The sequence below is a fragment of the Trifolium pratense genome, linkage group LG7 (genome assembly GCF_020283565.1).
Source record: "Trifolium pratense cultivar HEN17-A07 linkage group LG7, ARS_RC_1.1, whole genome shotgun sequence".
Lineage (NCBI taxonomy): Eukaryota > Viridiplantae > Streptophyta > Magnoliopsida > Fabales > Fabaceae > Trifolium > Trifolium pratense.
The window spans coordinates 35,084,727-35,103,806 of NC_060065.1; the positions used below are offsets into that span (position 1 = coordinate 35,084,727).

General features: G+C 32.8%; 2 protein-coding genes and 1 non-coding gene across 3 annotated transcripts; all 3 read right to left on the reverse strand.

Annotated features, from left to right (window-relative positions):
• Window positions 1-913: 913 nt before the first annotated feature.
• LOC123897402 (zinc finger CCCH domain-containing protein 34-like) lies at window positions 914-6,164 on the reverse strand. Its single transcript, XM_045948007.1, has 7 exons — window positions 5,785-6,164; window positions 5,533-5,684; window positions 5,310-5,375; window positions 4,847-4,969; window positions 4,419-4,736; window positions 4,013-4,333; window positions 914-1,948 (listed from the first exon to the last, which is right to left on the reverse strand). Exons 1-7 carry the CDS (start codon window positions 5,861-5,863, stop codon window positions 1,559-1,561), a joined length of 1,449 nt encoding a protein of 482 aa, XP_045803963.1. The 5' UTR covers window positions 5,864-6,164; the 3' UTR covers window positions 914-1,558.
• Window positions 6,165-11,743: 5,579 nt separating this feature from the next.
• On the reverse strand, window positions 11,744-11,816 carry TRNAF-GAA. The gene has a single exon. It is a non-coding gene; the product is annotated as a tRNA-Phe (tRNA).
• Window positions 11,817-14,934: 3,118 nt separating this feature from the next.
• LOC123898535 (60S ribosomal protein L18a) lies at window positions 14,935-16,733 on the reverse strand. The gene is made up of 4 exons (XM_045949517.1): window positions 16,658-16,733; window positions 16,437-16,552; window positions 16,251-16,314; window positions 14,935-15,357 (listed from the first exon to the last, which is right to left on the reverse strand). The coding sequence occupies exons 1-4, from the start codon at window positions 16,670-16,672 to the stop codon at window positions 15,016-15,018; spliced, it is 537 nt and encodes a 178-aa protein (XP_045805473.1). The 5' UTR covers window positions 16,673-16,733; the 3' UTR covers window positions 14,935-15,015.
• Window positions 16,734-19,080: the final 2,347 nt, after the last annotated feature.

A 19,080-nucleotide genomic window follows, 5' to 3' on the forward strand; every position in this document is an offset into this window, starting at 1 on the left:
AGTTCTGTCTTTCACGCAAAGAAAAATCATATTAATTATATGATATTCATTTGTATCTCAAACTAAACAATTCCTTTAAGAATAACGAATCTATGAAAAGGACTCAAAATTAAAGGGGTCTATTAATTAAAAAAAGAAAATAGATATGGACGGTACCAAAGACTGGCTATAAAATTCTTAATTTTTTTTTGTAAAGTGACCCTCCACCATACTATCTATATATACTATATATTTATATATACTATACTATATAAATATGAGCATGCGCACAGAGGGAAACATTAACATGTTGATAGCATGGTTTATAGTTCTTTTTTATCAAATTTTTTAAGCTAGTTGCCAATACTTTTGGGTATAATTTATGCTGCAGGCACACTACAGATAGAAAATGTTGATAGAGATATGGATTGTAGTAGCCAGTAGTAGCCTGCAATCTAATATATTGCTCACAGCTATGAAGCACGGACACAGACATTGACACGTCAACACCGACCGATATTGAAAAAATGATATAATCCAATGTAATCATAAATTTCGGTGTCGTGTTGGACACGCCTAATCCAATGAGTGTTCATGTTTCATACACAGCATTATCCTTTTTTTAGGGGGAATTAGTGAACCCAATGATCCAATTTTAAGGGTACTAAACCCCTTATGTGGGAAACTTAAAGACTGTTTTGGAAGAGTTTTGAAGATTTTTAACAATAATATCATCATAAGCATTCTTCTTTCCCTCTCCTTTAAAATTTTTCTCTCAACAAAATGATAAGTTACTTTCCCTTTTTCCCTTTTCCTTCCCCTACTAACTTCCAAAATCTTACATATTTGATTATGTAAGATTACAGCAATGTGATAATTTAAAAGATGAAAATAAGATTACAGCAATGTGATAATTTAAAAGTGTTTCTTCATATACGTATTCGGTAATAAATTAAAATACCAAGTCAAGCTTTTGATTGTCACAACATCACTGTGTATCCAAAAATTACAAACCATATAAGATAACAATGTGAAGCCTCATTGAAGTTTCCTGATTATTTCTCGACAGTAAACCCTATAAATATTAAATACAAGTTGGAAAGTATTGAATAGGACTTCCAAAACAGAAATGGAAAACTGTTACCTAATTCAAAAAGGGTTCAGGTGAAGAGGCGTAAACACATGGTCAATGAAAGGCTAGACGGAATGTTTCTCATATGAAAGAAGATCGAAGCATAAATAAGCACAACAGACTCCAAAAAATTGGAGAGATATGGATGGACATGTGCACAATGGAATTGGAGATTCTTTAGGAGTTATTCTAAAGCAAGGTGGTTGTGTATGGGTTGGCCACGGTTTATTCAAGATCAAAGGAATGGCCATAAAAAGATTTTATGAACATAAAGATAATCAGTGTGAGGTGTGCTAGATCTGAATGCGGAACTGGGATAACTGGGAGAGACAGCAAAAAAAAAAAAAAAAAAAACTATTTGACGGCCTCCTTGAATAATGATGTCTGGTTGAAGAATCGAGATTAAAAAAAAAAAAGGAGTAATGATGATGTATGCGTTCACATTTCTTAGCTTGAGGTGTGAGAGACATTGTTACTTGTTACGGTATTGGCAGGCGCTAAAGGACTGGAACTCCGAGTGCTTGATTGAGAAACAGGGCCACCAGTTGACAAAGTCAAGCCAACTGATCCAGTCGATGTGCTCACTGATGAAGGTATTCTGGATGGAACAGACTCCCTGCTGGATCCTACGGTAGGTTCGGGCTGCAACTCTGGTGAAGAAGATGAAGGAGGAAGAGTACCAACAGATGAACCAACAAAGTAGGGTGCAACTGGCGCATCTGTAAGGGAAGAAGCAGATGGACTGTAACTCAGTGATGCAATAGGATGATCAAATCTACATGCAGGACCAAACTTGCATATACCACGCTGTGCGAAATGAGTGCAAAGTGCTGCTCCCTGATTATCAAACACGGACATTGGATGATTAAGTAAGAAGGCAGTCAAAATAATGGTTTGGAAAAACATTTCATCTGAACAAACAAACTTTACATTCCCAAGTACAAGTCTTTTAAACAGATAAAGTTGCAACTGACTAGAATTTAAAATATACTAAGATACTTTCCTTGAACCGATGTCCAAATAAGAACATGACTGCATGAAGAAAGACAGCAATAACAGCTGAGCAGACCATGTAAGACTTATCATGTTTCAAAATAGCCACCACATTCAAGAGAATCAGTAAGCACTCCAATCTGTCTATACAGGAAGGGCATACAGAAAACATAGCCACAAAAACTAGAAGCACGCCTAAACTAAAATTACAGGAAGGGCATACAGAAAACTTAGCTACAAAAAAAAAACAATGTTTGAACAGCATAAGCTAGCATGTGAACATAGGGTTCAGAGATTAGACAGATGACAGAGCATAAGAGCAACCACGCTCTTAACAAAGGACCATGCAACACAAGGTGTTTTCTATCACTGACAAGAGATTTCAAGCATATGCAACTGAGGAGCAAGCAACTCCGCACAAAATACTATGAATAATAGTATTCCCTTATGGATATTACAGATCCTGACATAACACTAGCATTTTGTCCTGTGTGTCAGGATCTGTAAGTGCTTAAATCCCATAAACTTAAGATTGTCATCGAGAAACTCCCCAAGAGAGAAAACAAAACACTTTAATTATATTAAGCTGAATACTAGTCTCTGTGAGGAACCTAAAAGCCTATATTAGTCCTAAGGATGAGCCATGACATGAGCAACAATTCATAGCAAAACAGTGATGATCAAAATGATCTTAAACTCATCTCCAAAAGCCAAAGTACATAATTCAACTGTCAAGTAAGAAATTTGCTAATATGCCAAACTGATCTACATATTATACAAACTTCCTAGCTTGACATTGTTAGCAACTGGAGAAAATGTAAAGAGACAATGGTTGATTTAATCCCTTTCACTCATGATAACCATAATTAAGACTACGTACAATGTTGTTTATATGTGTGAATTTTAAGAGATGTTTTTCCAATTTCATTTGTACGGCTATTAACACAACTGACCACACCATACTGACCCCCTGCCTTGTGGGGCATGAAGATCTCTGAGTAACACCTGAAAGGTTACCCAAACAACCATTAATTTGTATGCAGAACTAACTCCAGACATAGGATATCCCTAATTTGATTCTTCCACTGGCTTCAATTTTAGCACCCGCCATTCATGATAACCCGTTGTTAAGACTACGTACAATGTTGTTTAAATGTGGGAGCATTAACAAACCTAAACACTCTCTCCCCACTCCCTACCTAGTGGAGCATGAATATCTATGAGTACCAACTGTAAGGTTACCCCAAACAACCATGGCGTTGTATGCAGAACTAACTCTTGGCATAGGAATCATAGCCAAGCTCCAACCCCAGCACTGAGCTCAAAATGCAGCTGTCAGATTTAAAGTCATGCGACACTAGGCTTGACTCGGCTACAGTTTTCTCATGCTCAAATATTAGCTTCACTCACTATTGGAAGCAGATCAAACTATAATATGCAGGACTCAAGAAATTACCTTGAGGAGTACATAAGGGGAAAAGTACCCCTTCATGATCGATAGATTAATATGAGAATTCCCTAACAATTATGCAGAAGCAGCATAAACTAATAAGAGAAACATTGTGTTCAAATATACCATAATCAGAACATGATAACCTCAATCACAATAACAATAAAGACAAAAGCCCACTGTCCTAGAAAATTGTTATGATAACAATCACCAAAGTACAAGAGCTAGAAACAATGGCTCCAAGTAAGATTTATTTTCAATGATGAATTGCATACTAAACTTGTATTTCATTAAACAAGTTTCAAATTATGCACAAAGATATTGAAAACAAAATGATCAAAACTACAATATTTTGTTGGAGTGGAAAAGACACAGATCAACAAACAAAAAAAAAACTCTATATTTCACAACTCAATAAGAGGCGCCAGAGTACAAATAAATTGAGAGGAAATCATTACCGGGCGTAAAGGAAGACCTGCGGGACTAAGGACAACATTTGCTTTTGGTGCACTTGTGTCTGGTGGTTGGTGATAACTATATGATGGACCAAATGGAAGATCCTCTGGTTTAGAGTAGTAATGATACTCTGGTTGATTAGGCCTTGCTTGAAATGACTGCTCCTTCTGATTTCTGCTTGAAGGACCAACTGAGGAAACAGAAGGTTGATAAGGTCCAGTATAGGCATTAGCTGATGAAGGTATGTGGGTTATGCCATAAAGCTGTGTGGAACCAACATTAGCCGGATTTCCAGAGGGAAGTACAGGGCTTGTTGCAGTGGCCTGCACCAAAGAGCTCAACAATTAACAGCTTCAATGAATGCACAAAAAAATTAACTAAGCAGTATAAAAGAAATACTTAACCTACCTGATAAGGACCCCAGCCAGAAAATGGAACCATGGTTGGGGACAATACCACAGGTCCATAAGGGCTCTGGACATACGAACCAGGTAGTAGAGGTGGCCTTGCGACCAGTACACCAATTTGTTGTGAAGAAGGACCAGATGGTGGAGGCTGTACGGTTGGATATAATGGCGAAGGTACTTGTACATGTAAAGGTGAAACTGGGGGAATTGGCGACGGAGCTGGAATTTGGACACTAGCAGGAACTGGATGATCAAATTTACAAGTAGCACCAAACTTGCACTGTCCCGTTTTCACAAAATAGGAACATTCCTTTTCACCCTGTTAATTTTTATCATTTATCAACATTAAAATTCAGACTAAAACATTTCCATTTACAGAAAACAAAATCCATAAAAACATGTTCAATTCAATATATTAAATATACACACCGGACGTAACGGATATCCATAATAATTTAGTGAAACAGGAGTAGCATCAGTTGCTCCAGCCTGTCTAGGATGATGGTACTTGCAAGACGCACCAAATTTGCAAGATCTTGTCCTCATGTAATACTGCATTTCAAGTCATCAGCAAACATAATCAACACAAATTGAAAAACAATCGAAACAAAAACATAAACCGTCTCCATCCTCAATCCTCAAACACATACATATGACAATTGAACAAAAAAACAAGCAATTATCGTACTCCCTCCGGCCTTAATTATAAGCAAATTTCCACTTTTTAGATTCATTGGATAACTAATGTATCTGGTCTATAATTATCTAATGAATCTAAAAAGTGGAAATTTCGTTATAATTAATGCGGGGAGGGAGTATCAATTGTCAAATGGAGCAATTTGACAAGTAAGTCCATGGTATTATTCAAGCAAAAGAAAACCATATAAAGAACCTGGCAAACCGGCTGGCCAGCGCGTTCGGGATACTCCCCTACAGTCCTAGCAGCAGCTCCAATAACCTAACAAAACAAAACACATTCACATATCATCAAATTACTTCAAAATACTATCATCAGTGCATACAATGCAAAACAAAAAATCTTGAATTAATCACAGTATCTAACACCAAAATCATGAAATTAAACACAAAATTAAAACAAAAAAAGCTTTGATTACCGCGCCACGGTCACGAGGATGATTGAACCGACACCTAGAACCAAAGCCACAAAAACCAGTTCTCAAATAGTAAGTACAATCAATCTCATCAGGTCGAAGTGGATACGAATCTTCACCAGCAGCAGAACCTAATCCCAATTGCCACATAGGTTCTACATTTTGATAACAAAAAAATAAAAATGAACAAGATCAAAAAAAAAAAAAAAAGTAGTTCACATTGATGAAAAAGTAGAAATCAGAAAACGGTTATACCTTCAAGACCGGTTTGAGAATCCGGTCCGGTCCATTCCGGTGACGGATCAGGTTGAGTGGAGCGAGGATAGTGCTCCATTGTTGGATGAAATGGAAGTTAGTTGTAGAGAGAGAAAATGAGGTTGGATTTTCTCTCTCTAAATCTATATATATATATATATATCTGTAACGAATGAGTTTAACCGGACGGACACACAAACACAACTTGTTCTGTCTCTACTCTCTCTTTTCTCGCTCTTGTTGTTGTTGTTGTTGTTGTTGTTCTATTTCTCTCTCTTTCAGTTTCAGTATCAATTTCAATTTCTTCAATGCGTTTTGATTTTTGATCTTTCTATGTCTGCAACTAGCTTCTTTTATTGGTCTCTCACTTTCTTACTTCCTTTTATTTTATTTATTTATTATTATTATTTATTACTCCACCCGCCAGGAGGACAACAAAATTACCAAAATCTACATTTATATATTATTCAATCATTTACATTTAATTTTTCTTGTTTTTTATTCAGATTTTTTTTTACACATTTTATTCAGATTATTAGTGTCTTTTTAATTTACAAAATATAAATATTAAAGATGGATTTTTAAACTATTGAACAATTTGTTATTTTATGATGTTTGGCGAATAAAATATTACTTTATATATGGTCAAAAAAATATTATTTTATGTTTTATACAACTTGTATGTGGGGTAAAAAAAAATTAGTGGTGGTTTAGTTATGGACAAAAATTTATTTTTTGGTTGATCTTTTGCCCCTCATTTTTTAGTCTTTAGAACAATTTTTAAATCAAACAAACACGTTAGTTTCTCTGGTCCTTTTTATAAGGAACACTTTGAAAAATAAATTTGGTCTTTTTTATAAGAAACTTTGATCAATTTTCAAATGTTTTAAATGTTCAATTTCACTTATGTCCTTATTTATTACGAGAGAGAATTTAAAAATAAATTTAAATTTAGAAGAGTATTAAATGAAGTTAGTTATGTTAAATGTGTTTTCTTGGTTGTGTGATTTTTTCAAAGTGTTCCTTTTAAAAAGGACTGGAGGGAGTATAATTTAAGTTGTCGTGTTCAATCTCTAATTTTACTATTACAATGAGATTTAACAAATTTTTTAAATACAATAATTTAATAGTTTTGTTAATGTACTCTCTCAGACACATTTATAAGCAAATTTAACTTTTGACTACGTACATCCATTTTTCAATTTACCAAAAAAGTTAAATATGCTTATAAATGTGTCCGGATAAAGTATGTTTTAAGAACACATGTTAAATAATAATAAAAATTATATTAAAACAATATTTTGACTTTTTTTAAGTCGAGTTGTCTAATAACTAGAATTTCCCCTTTTAGTCTAATGAGTTTAGTTCAGTTTGCAGAGACATTGCATTATATATGTTGAGGGTTGGGGTTCAAACTCTGATCATCCCACTTATTTACGTTAAAGGTTGAATTTCTAGTCACTTGATTACTTAACAAAAAATTACCTTTTTAAGGTTAATAAATTGGAATGCCAAGTTCCAACATCAATTTCTACGTATCATGTGACTTAACTATGTTTACCGGAACATAATATTTTTTACTTTAAAAAACTAAATTCACATTTTTAAAACCAAAGATTTCTATATTAAATTTTTTAACATGACCATAAAGCACAACTATTACTAGATGAAAATATATAATTGAAAGAAAATGCTAAGAAAAATTGAGGAAAGGGTAATTGTGAAGGAAGGTGATTTGTAACTGAGTAGTAACTGTGATGAAGGAGCAAGGTAATTAACTAGGTAAGGGTGTGTTGAACAAGCTACTAGTGCGGCTGAGAGGAAATGGGTAGGAAAAGACTTGAGTACCCTTGTTTGAATTTCAACATGTGGGTTAGTGGGAATCGATAGGTTATGGGATTTGATATGACAGAGTTGTCATTTACTCCTTTGGGGCATTGAGTTGAATTAAACTAATGCAATGGGGGATATTAATTAAATTAGATTTTCATGACTAAACTATACAATTAAAATACTAGATTGAATTAATTTATTTGTTATGGGTCATGTGGGGTGTTGCTGACCGCTGATGAAAGAATAGAAGATGCAAAAAAGAGCATGAATGAAATGAAGATAGATGATGTTTGGTCCACGTGGAATAAGGAGGATCTTCCTTAAAAGCAGTAAAAGGTAGCATAGCAGCATGAATTTACCATGTAACGAGGATTATGGGATCCTATCCCCTGTTCTGTTCGAACCTTCCGCATGCCATAGAACATGTCAAATTTGGCTTCTTTTTATTTTCATTCATAGGAATATATTAGTCTCTAGATTCACCTATTAATACTACAAGGGTTATGGTAACATGTGCCGGCCAGCAGCACATGTTAAGATTACTTCAAATAGTAATTTTATATTTCTCAAAAATATTTTCAATAATTATCAATTGAGTTATTTTTACAGGATATGTTAATTTGGTTTTCAAATGTTAAATGTTATATAAAATATTAAAAGTACGGAAGAAAAAGTTTAAAATATAGGTTACAATTGCACAACATTTAATATTAGAAAACCAAACTATATATACATATATGGAAGACTTTAGTGTTTATCAGCTTTTTTAAAAGTTTGATATAGCCTCTATTAATACGCATAATTTGTCTTGTGTTTTTTGTTTTCTTAACGACGAGGATTGCGCCAATCTTTTCTTCCATTGTCCCTTCAGCTACAGAATTTGGGAGGCTGTTTATAGGTGGTTAGGTAAGACTATTCCATCAGACAATGAAGGTTGGAAGCATTTTGATTTGTTTGGCGATATTGTACAATCGAAGAAGTGTGGGGGTGTTAAGCATTTGTTTTGTTTGGCTACTACGTGAAATATTTGGAGGCTTCGAAACAACGTGATTTTCAACAGCGCTATTCCGAATGCTTCTTCTCTTATGGATGATATTAAATTTAGTTCTTGGGTGTGGTTTAGTAGTAGGTATGGTCGAAATTCTAGTTTTTCTTTTTCGGATTGGAGCCATGATCCCTTGGGTTGTATTCAAAGCTTTTAATATCTTGTTTTGTGTTGTAAGGGATTGAGTACCCCTTGTACTCCCTTATAATATATATTTGCTTATAAAAAAAGGGTCTTGCTAACGAGTGCCCCCGGGGCACTCTTTAAGCATTCTATTAAAAGAAACTTTTTATTCAAAAAATTAAACACTCCAATTTTCAATGCGTTGACTTTACGCATTTCCATAAAAATTATATAAAAAACTTACTATTTAAGGGCTTAAAGAGTGCCCCGGAGGCACTATTTAGCATTTGCCATAAAAAAAAATAGCATGTTCTTATTAGAAATAAATTTAGTTTGTTTGAATATATATTTTCTTAATTTTTTTTAGCATTGTACTTTTCTTGTTAAACTAACGCTTTTTACCTTTTAAAGAAAAAATAGCATAGGAGTGCACCCTTCATTTGCCCCTATTTCATAAGGTTTGCTAGGAAGGGAAATGAGTTCGCAACGATGTGAACTGTTTTTTTTTTCGAATTTTGCACCCCCGAAGTTTGCATCCTAGGATGTGTGATTGAACTTTTTTTTTAAATTTTTTCTATTTTCACACTCACATCCTACATTGCAAAGAGGGTAGGATTGGAAGGTCGGGGGCGCGTGTGAGACTCAAAGGGACACGAAAAGAAGAAATCTTGATATTATATTCTCCGGTGCAAAGTTTTTTTAAGAGACCTAAAACTCTTGTTTAGGTCGCTTGGTCCTTAGGTCGGTCTTGCATACCTCTGAAATGTTTAATATTGTTCGAATACTTGTGTTCATTGCGAGTCATATTTCGAAAATGATTATTAGCATATATTCTTCCTTAGTTGCTATAAGGTTGAAGAGAATGATTAACATTTAACATACACTATCTAGAATGGTTGACATTATGTTCTCATGTGCAAAGTTTTATTTAGTTCATTACCAAATTTTTAAGACAAGCTTTTTTCATGAAAATTAAATAATGTTGTTAATTTATTAACAAATGCATTATTGTTGTATGCTAATTTCTAAATTCATGATCATATTTTGTCCTATATTATAAAGGATATCAAATCAAATCAAATGCTAATACATAGTATTTTTGTAGGGACTTAGAGACAGGATGATGCCATGTGTCTACAACCTACCTTTGAGCCAATCGTATTTTAGTCAAAAAAAAAAATCCTACCAGATCAGATTCCTTAACTACTACTTTCAAAAAGTTAGCTCATTAATTACTTTCTTGTTTGTGAGCTATAGCTGGAATATAAATTGATGGATACAGTACTAGTACATACTGTGACTGTATAAATTTGACCAAATAAAGGCCGGGAAATGGATCAATGACTTTGGTTGTGTATCCTATGAAATCAATTGATCAAAGTTTATTCTTCGAGTGGTTAATGAGCTCTCTTATGGCAGATCGTTTGGAAGAGTTCGATTCTTTGTGAAAATAATGTTTGATCAGACTTTACTTATCTTACGGTCGAACTTTTTTATCGGATGTTTCTTCCCCTGAAAAATAAAGGATTTTAATACCAATAAAAATGGTTTAGTTTTTGCCTTACACGAGACCATTGTCCAAAAGAACATGTTATTCACTTAAAACTCACACATACAATGTGAAATTTTGGATTTTAATTTTGATAAAAATGTCCTGTCTAATAATATCGCATTAGACTTTTTTAACATGCATACTCTCTTAAATTTATATGTGTGATCCACACATATAAATTACAACAAATTAAGGAGAGTGTATTGAACAATGAACATAATGTGTTATTCTATTACGTAGCATAACTTGGTGTTACTCTATTTAGATATAGCATAACGGGTGTGTTATTCATGTCCAAGGACCAAGCAGCACAAAGTGAAATTTTAGTCCTAAAAAAGTTTGGACAAAAGAATTAAAATATCAATTTAATTATAAATATATAATATGATAGATTAATTATGAATGTTCACTATACTCAATTAGTTAACATGAGAATCTCATATATTTCTTTTAATTTAAAATGAAGTATCTCATATTTTGAAAAAAAAATTATGGACGTAAAACGGTTGTCTTTTTCGCCCTATTTCAAATATGACTCTGACGACGATCCACTGTGATTGTGATATTCATCGTGATATCAAACATATGTTATTTTTTTTTTTTTTGGATTCTCAACACAAGTATCTGGCTCATTGGACCGCCTAATCTGGTTCGGAGGTCAAATCTTGCATCAAGTGATCTCAACCCCCTTTTGATCGGAGTTGCAGGGAATCAAATTGTGGTCCTCTTACCAAATCTATCATCAATCACCGCTAGATCAACTACCGATTTGTAAACATATTAATCTTAACAGGTATATGGACATGAAATTGAGACTAATTGCTAGTATAAAAGGTAGTGTTGGTTTGAAAATGATGATGACTCCCAAAAGATTATTCAAGTGCAGTATGTAGCTATTGCTAATTGCCAGACATCCATTATATACTATGCTTTGTGAGGATCTAAATTGGGGTATGGTATTTTGTGTCCATTGAATGGGCTACGAATCTTCCACTTTTTCAGACATTGAGTGGCATGTGTTGTTCTTGTGTTTACATAATAATAATTATTACAAAAGGGTTGTCTCATCTCATTCAACTATTCAAGTTTTTCTTTGTCTAAGGGGTCTCATGAATTATATAACCAAGCTTGACATGTGTTGTTGATATGTTTCATTGTCTCAACAAAGGTTCTAAGTTGTTGAATTTTATATTTATCATGAGAAGTTTGTTGGTTTAAATAATGAAACTACATGATGCTAAATTTGATTAATTTGTAGGGTGAATATGGAGACAAAAATGTCATTAAAAAAGGTAAAGAAAGATTGAAAAAGAATAATAATAGCTACTACGAATATATGAGCGATATTGTTCTCTAATCTCTACCACAAACGCGTCAATATAAATAAATGAACAAAAAAATTGAAATGCGGTGAGCGTGGATCGAACACGCGACCTTCAGATCTTCAGTCTGACGCTCTCCCAACTGAGCTATCCCCGCAACTTGAAATATTTTGATACCATTTGTATAATATACACAACGCAATTCACACTGACAGTGTTACAGCAGAAAAAAAAAAAAATCATCATGTGGTTAGTAAAAGCAAAATACCTTTCCACTTTGCATAAATAAATTACATGCGCCAAAAATTAAAGTCAAAATAATGTCTCCAAACTCTTTAACAAAAAAAAATTTCAGACAAATATGTACGGATTCGGATTTTGTGCGGTCATTTACTATATGCAGCCGTGTAGTCATAAATTTATGACCGTTTGATCTTAATCATACAGTTCATAATAAAGGAATAATTCAATTTTATAAAATGTGAAATTTTAGTCTTAAAGGTTTAACCGTCCAATTAAGATTGCACGGTCAGAAAACCATGACTGCACGACTACACATAGTTAAGTCAGTGACTTCACTAAATCTAAATCCAAATATCTACTTCGATTTCCGCAACAAGTTGGAAACAGCTCCATGTTGCCATATCTTGTTAGAAGAGTAAGACACCATTTGATTTGATTCATTACTAGATAACCACTGATTGCTTTTATCATATGTTCCAATTTGTTTTGGAAGAGGTTAACCAATGCAATGGAAGAATTTAAAATTATAAGTCCAAAACTTCTAGTATTTTTGTTAGGGTATTGTTCAAAACTTAATCGTGATTTTTAAACCCATAAAGTGCTAGACCAAAGCTAGACATGGTTGTTATGAAATGATTTATAGCAGCTCCAATTGTTGCAAGAAACACTACAGGTACAAACATCTTTTAATACATTGTTAGCTAGCATGAAAAAATGATGTAATTGTTTGTGTATTATTTCCACAAAAAACAAACGTATAGTATGATATAATTATTTATAACCTGGTAAGCAACATGGAAATATAAGAGAATTATACTATTTTAGATCCTCTGCCTCTTTACTGGACACTATGATGGCAAACATTGGAGTTAATGATGATTAAACTGATATCATATATGACTTTCAAGTAAACAAATCATTAATCTTTGATCATATTAGTTACTTTTCTTTTTTGACAAAATATTAGGGGAGTGTATATTGTACTAAGATTTTAAAGTACTTTAAAACTTTTTTATAATATAAATCATGGTTCCTAGTCCATAATTCATGAAATTGTCAGCCCCAATTTGTTTTTTTTTTCAAGTAGTCTAGTGGCTAGTAAATCCACTGAATAAGTAGAGTATCTCGGGTTTGAATCCGGACTCCTGCACATATAGTGTCAGCCCCAAATATTAGTTACTACTATATATTTTTTTGACATAAACCCTCTATAGATCATAGGAAAAGGGAACTCCGGTAATTCAGAGTTTGATTACGAGGTAAGTAAAGTTTGACCTAGAATTGTTCCCACCAGAAATCAAACTCAGGTTCTCTCAAACAATTCCCTAGAGGGAGATCATTAACCACTTGTACACTTAGTTCAATGTCTTGTTTAGTTACCACTATTTGGTAGCATTTGAATGCTATAAATCATGTTTCCTAGTCAATAATTCATTAATTTATCAGCACCAACAATTTATTTGAAGCAATATATGCTGGCTCGTTACCACTACCAGACATCACAGGGGGGTGAAAATGAGAAATGAAAAATCTAGGGGCAAATGAATGAAGCAGCAAAATCATATAGGAAAATCTAATTAAATGACTTTACCTTGAAAACTGTCGCGTGTTTTTGTGACTGCTAAACTTAATCATCTTAGGAACCATCCAGTGAATGGAAGAACAGAAGAGTAAAAGAAACTATAACAAAATACATCATCGTGTGGTATGCAACATGTTTAACCTGCACACTCCATAGAGGAGGATGAAGGTTCCTGATAACAGTTTTTCGTATTACTTACTGGGATAAGGAATCATGTATGACAATGTTACACTCTTCATGCGGAAACATTCCCCGTAACCTTCTTGTCACACTGTTGGTTGTTGTGTTTGAGACTTCTCAACTTCGAACCTCCTTTCCTCTCTTTTATATTCATCTTTTTTTTTTTCTTTCAAGTGGAGCAGGGAAAGGGTGAGTGAAGGAGGAGGCGAGGGCCTGTTGACAAGTTCATCCGTGAGCGCTACATTGATGCGGCCACAAGAAACGAAGGGGAAGAAAGTCATGCATGAGACAATTAAGCCAAAGGCAGCAACAAGAGATTTCGCGCGTTGTAATAAGCCGTGTGGAAGACCACGGACCACCGCAAGCAACACAAAGGGGGAAGCAGCATGCAAAGGCAATGAACTATGAAGATCCATCCCCTCTTTCCTATTCTATTATTGTTAATGTAGTTTGTGTTTTACCAACAGATTTTTGTTCTTTTTGAGTTTATGTTGCGAGCTAGGTCCATTTTATTAAGGCATTCCTCCACTGAAACTTCTGGAAGATTAATCAAGAGGCTAAACTAAGATATGATCAAAGGCCTTTTCTAATGAGATATTCAAAAGGCATTGATCTTAAATTATTTTGGCGGATTTTAACTACATAACATGGAAAATTTCTCATCCCACCTACCCACTTTCTCACCTACCCCCTGGAACGCGTTTTCCGAATTTTTTTAGTTCAAATTTAGAAAAAATTCGAAAAACACATTCCGAAGTTGTTTTTAAAGACAAAAAAATTCGGAAAACGCGTTCCAAAATTTTTGACCAAGGGCAAAAATGAAAAAACAGGGGGTGGGGGAGAAAGTGGGTAAGTGGAATGAGAAATTTTCCATAACATGGGTGGTCAGAGTAGTGAGCAAGAGGGACGAAAAGATTGTGTAGAAGGTTCATAATATAATCATAGGGAAATCGTTCATTGAATGCCAAAAAATATTGTCCACAATACAACACACATGACCCTTGCCATAGGGTTCTAATAATACCTGTAGAAAAATAACATGATTTCATTGCAATTTGATTATATTTGCTGTTAAATAGTTTCCAAAAATTTCCTGTGAAGATTGCTGTTGCTCATCCAAATGACAAGAACAAAATGATATAATACTAAATTTCAAGTAAATATGGAATAAGGAATTAAACCGATTTAAATTTGTTCGATTCTACTCAAAAAGATAGGAATATTAATCCAACAGAAACAGAAATATTTGAAACCAAAAACAATGGTCTAAATCTCCTTATGGCAAAATCTGGCAATAGATAAACAACAGAAATGCTTGATAACAACCTAGATACTTTAAAACTCAACCACATTACATAAACAAGTTTGGCTTTGTGGCCTTGTATGTTGTCTTCAGCTTCCTGGATGGTGGTCGGATTTTCTTGAAAACCAATGGGAACTTGATCTTGGAGTTGTGGAATTGTTTGGTGCTCTCCCTCTTGCAAAGATTGGCTGGGATGGTGGCGGTCTTGATAATCTGAATGCATGGGAAACGGACCCTGTGGCGGGAAGCCATCTCGTTGTACATAAGATCAACTGCACCATTAAGAGTGGTATCACGGAACTCCTTGTACATGTTGTGGTAACCAGTCCTACTCTGGTACCTCAACCATATACCATAGTTCTTAATCTTGGTTGGGTTCTTCTCGAAGATCTGCAAAACCAAAACAATTTTTGAGTAAACGTTGAACACGTATAAATTCAATAAATCAAAACATCCACAGCGAACAGAGAGGCATTCAATAGAAGAAACAACAAATATCAAGAAAAAACATTACCACTACCAGACAAAAGATAAAACAAAACAAAACAAAACAAACCATTATGTTTAAAATCAAAATTTTGGAAAACGGTAATGTGCCTAAACACAAATGTTTTTCGAACCGTACCATGACCAACATGAAAAATCAAAGAACAAGACCACTATTGGAGCAAGAGTAACTTCAGGCTAAAACATACAGTTGAATTGAGAATCCACACAATTCAGTTAGGTTTATTATCAGAACATATAAACTATCGATGTTCAGTCTTAGTATAACTATATATCTACAACAGAATATAAAAACAAAGTGCCACGCTAGAAAAATCATATAAATTACTTTGAATCAATTAACAAACAATTCAGAATATAATGGCAAACACAATCACTAAAAGCAATTCATTAAATCATCAAACAGTGAGATACATGTCATGTGCAAGCTTAAATTAAGTTGAAAATAAGTAAGCATAATTCTACCATGGGAACTTTCATTTTGAATGCATAACCTGTTCTAACATCTATTAAGAAAAATCTATATAGATAAATGCAACAAAGGAACTTTGATTAGACAACTCTTAAAACAACATAACACAGACCAACAAACATGACAAATACAGAATAAATTCCAACAACAGCATAAAACATTGCAACAATTTCTGAGCAAAATCATTAAATATTATAATCACTCTCAACAATGACTTTTCTACAAACACGTTCCATTCATTGCCAAAAATTAAATCCAGAGATAAAAATCACAAATAAAATGAAAAGGCAGAGTGATAATTTACCTCATTGATAGCAAGAACTTGACCATTGCTCTTCTTCACCTTCTTCAGCTTCCTCAAAAAATACCTAATAAAATCAATAAATCCAATATTACACTACAGATCTAACTAAAACAAACCATAAAACTAAAAATGAAAAAACAAAAAACAAAATCATAAAAAAAACGAAATGAATATAATTTTGATTACCAGAACTTGGACTTAGCACGAACTTCATTGGTAGCCCAAAGCTTCATGCGAAAAATCTTTGGGTGTGGATCTGATTCAGTTGGGAGACCTCTCCCGACAACCTGGTACTGATGGAACTACATAACCAAAAAAACAAACAAAGATCGTTTAACAATTAACAAACGTGAAATGAGATAAGAGAAAATAGGAACAAATTTTGTGTATGAATTTGTTTTGTTTACCCTGAAAGTAGCCATTCTGAGAGAATGGGAATGATGTGTTTGTTCTCTCCGAGTGTTGTCGCCGGTGGCACAATGTTTTAAGGTTTTGTGTGTGTATAAATATGAAGAGAAAACGCGAACCCTAATTCATTCAAGCCCAAAATGTAAAACCGTTTATAATCTTTGGGCCAGAGTGCCAGACTAATATCGGCCCAAATCAATTGTTTTTTTGGATTTGATGGGTTCTTTGGATCGATTTATTTTTTATTTTATAGTAAATTACATTTCTCTCTTTTGAAAGATGTTAAAAGCTACGGTGTTGGGGGAGGAGAATGTAATTTAAGTTTCTTTCAAAGGATGAGCGTATAATTTTCTCTTTATTTTATAATTGGATATAAGTTTTTATGTCAATTTAATAGCTGTCACTAATGAAAATTGAATCTTCGTAAACTATTTTTTGATATATTAACTTGATAAACTTATGAATAATACATAAAATTTATTTATTTCTATAAGTTATTTTACATAAGTTAAAAAATAAGTCAATTTAAATCGACCAATAATAAAAAAAAACGGAATCCCAAAAATAAAATATCTATCCATTCTGCCATAATATTCCCAAAAATAAAATATCTATTTATGCTGCCATAATATAGGCTTAAATAAACTAGTACTATTTTATGTCAAAAATAAAATAAAATAAACTAGTACTATTTATCTATCTATTCTATACATATTTATTCTATACATATCTATACATATAATAAATATGATATGATACATGACTTTGGTATGGATTTTTTATTATCCCAATTTTACCCTTTAATAATTGTTATTTTTTTATCTATATCTATACATCTATTCTATACATATATATATATATATATATATATATATATAACTATATATAAAAAGGATATGTGAGTTTGGGATGGACTTTTCAATATACCTATTTTACCCTTGACTTAGTTTCACAACTTCCATTAACTAATCAATTAAAAAAAAACTATATATAAAAATGATAGGTGAGTTTGGGATGGACTTTTCAATATACATATTTTATCCTTGACTTAGTTTCACAACTTCCATTAACTAATCAATTTAAAAAAATAAAAAATAAATTCAAATCATGAAAATGTGAATAAGTGGCAAGTGAGTTGTCTATACATGAATGATTACCAACTTAATATTACGTCTATACTATATATCTATAACTATATATAAAAAGGATAGGTGAGTTTGGGATAGACGACTTTTCAATATACTTATTTTACCCTTGACTTAGTTTCACAACTTCCATTAACTAATCAATTTAAAAAGACTTAGTTTCACAACTTCCATTAACTAATCAATTTAAAAAAATAAAAAATAAATTCAAATCATAAAAATGTGAATAAGTGGCAAATGGGTTGTCTATACATGAATGATTACCAACTTAATACTACATCTATACTATATAAAAATATAATACAAATATTTTTTGTGTCAATTTTTCATAATACCAACAATATCCATATTTTTTTAGCAATAAAAATCTTTTATTAACAAATTCATCATAACATAAAACATTTTTTTGAACATAAGTTAGACACAGGCAGACGCGGAACGCGCCTGTCTGGCCCGCTAGTATATAATAAATATGATACATGACTTTGGTATGGATTTTTTATTATCCCAATTTTACCCTTTAATAATTGTTATTTTTTTTATCTATATCTATACATCTATTCTATATCTATATCTATACATATAATAAATAGGATACATGACTTTGGTATGGATTTTTCATTATCCCAATTTTACCCTTTAATAATTGTTATTTTTTTATTAAAAAAAATGAAAAGAAGGGAAAGTAACTATAATAAGCAGATTTTAAAAGAAATAACCGTAAACTCATGGTAGTTTTTTCGATTCAAGGCCCACGTTACAAAAGGCATCAGTTATGCAAACACCAACAACAAATGAAACATGAATTTTAGTGGTTTGCCTATCCAAACAAAAAAAAAAAAAAAAAAAAGTGGGGGAGAGGAAAATTGCGTGACTCAAAGAAGTGGCAGTGCATCAGATGCAATGAGATTCTTTCATAGTTTCATATGCTGGTTTTTGTGACTTTCACATCATATTACTTTCATTTTATTTATTATATTTTTTACTTCATTTAGTTTGATAATTATGTGGTCCGACGTTGAAAAATCACTGCAAAATCACATATTCCTATTAGCATAAAAAGGAGAAAAGTTTGTATAGGAAAAAAAAAACTGAGACAATACACTTCAACAATCATGGCTGGCACCAACAATACATTGTATTATTCCATATATTTTGTGAAACTCATTTTTATTTTCCTTCCCTATTTCTTCATATGTTTCATTTCTGTTCTTCGTTTGTGTAAATTCTTTTATACATTTGTTTTTTATTGTTCTCATTTTTAGCCATCTTTCTTT

Coding starts and splice junctions, on each gene's coding strand:
- LOC123897402 (XM_045948007.1), bottom strand. CDS start 5,863: ATGGAGCACTATCCTCGCTCCACTCAACCTGATCCGTCACCGGAATGG. Junction 4,970..5,309: donor CTGGCCAGCCGGTTTGCCAG/GTTCTTTATATG, acceptor CTTGAAATGCAG/TATTACATGAGGACAAGATC. Junction 1,949..4,012: donor CAGGTCTTCCTTTACGCCCG/GTAATGATTTCC, acceptor TTTGATAATCAG/GGAGCAGCACTTTGCACTCA.
- LOC123898535 (XM_045949517.1), bottom strand. Junction 16,315..16,436: donor CGTGCTAAGTCCAAGTTCTG/GTAATCAAAATT, acceptor TGATTTTATTAG/GTATTTTTTGAGGAAGCTGA. Junction 15,358..16,250: donor AAGTTCTTGCTATCAATGAG/GTAAATTATCAC, acceptor TTGGTTTTGCAG/ATCTTCGAGAAGAACCCAAC.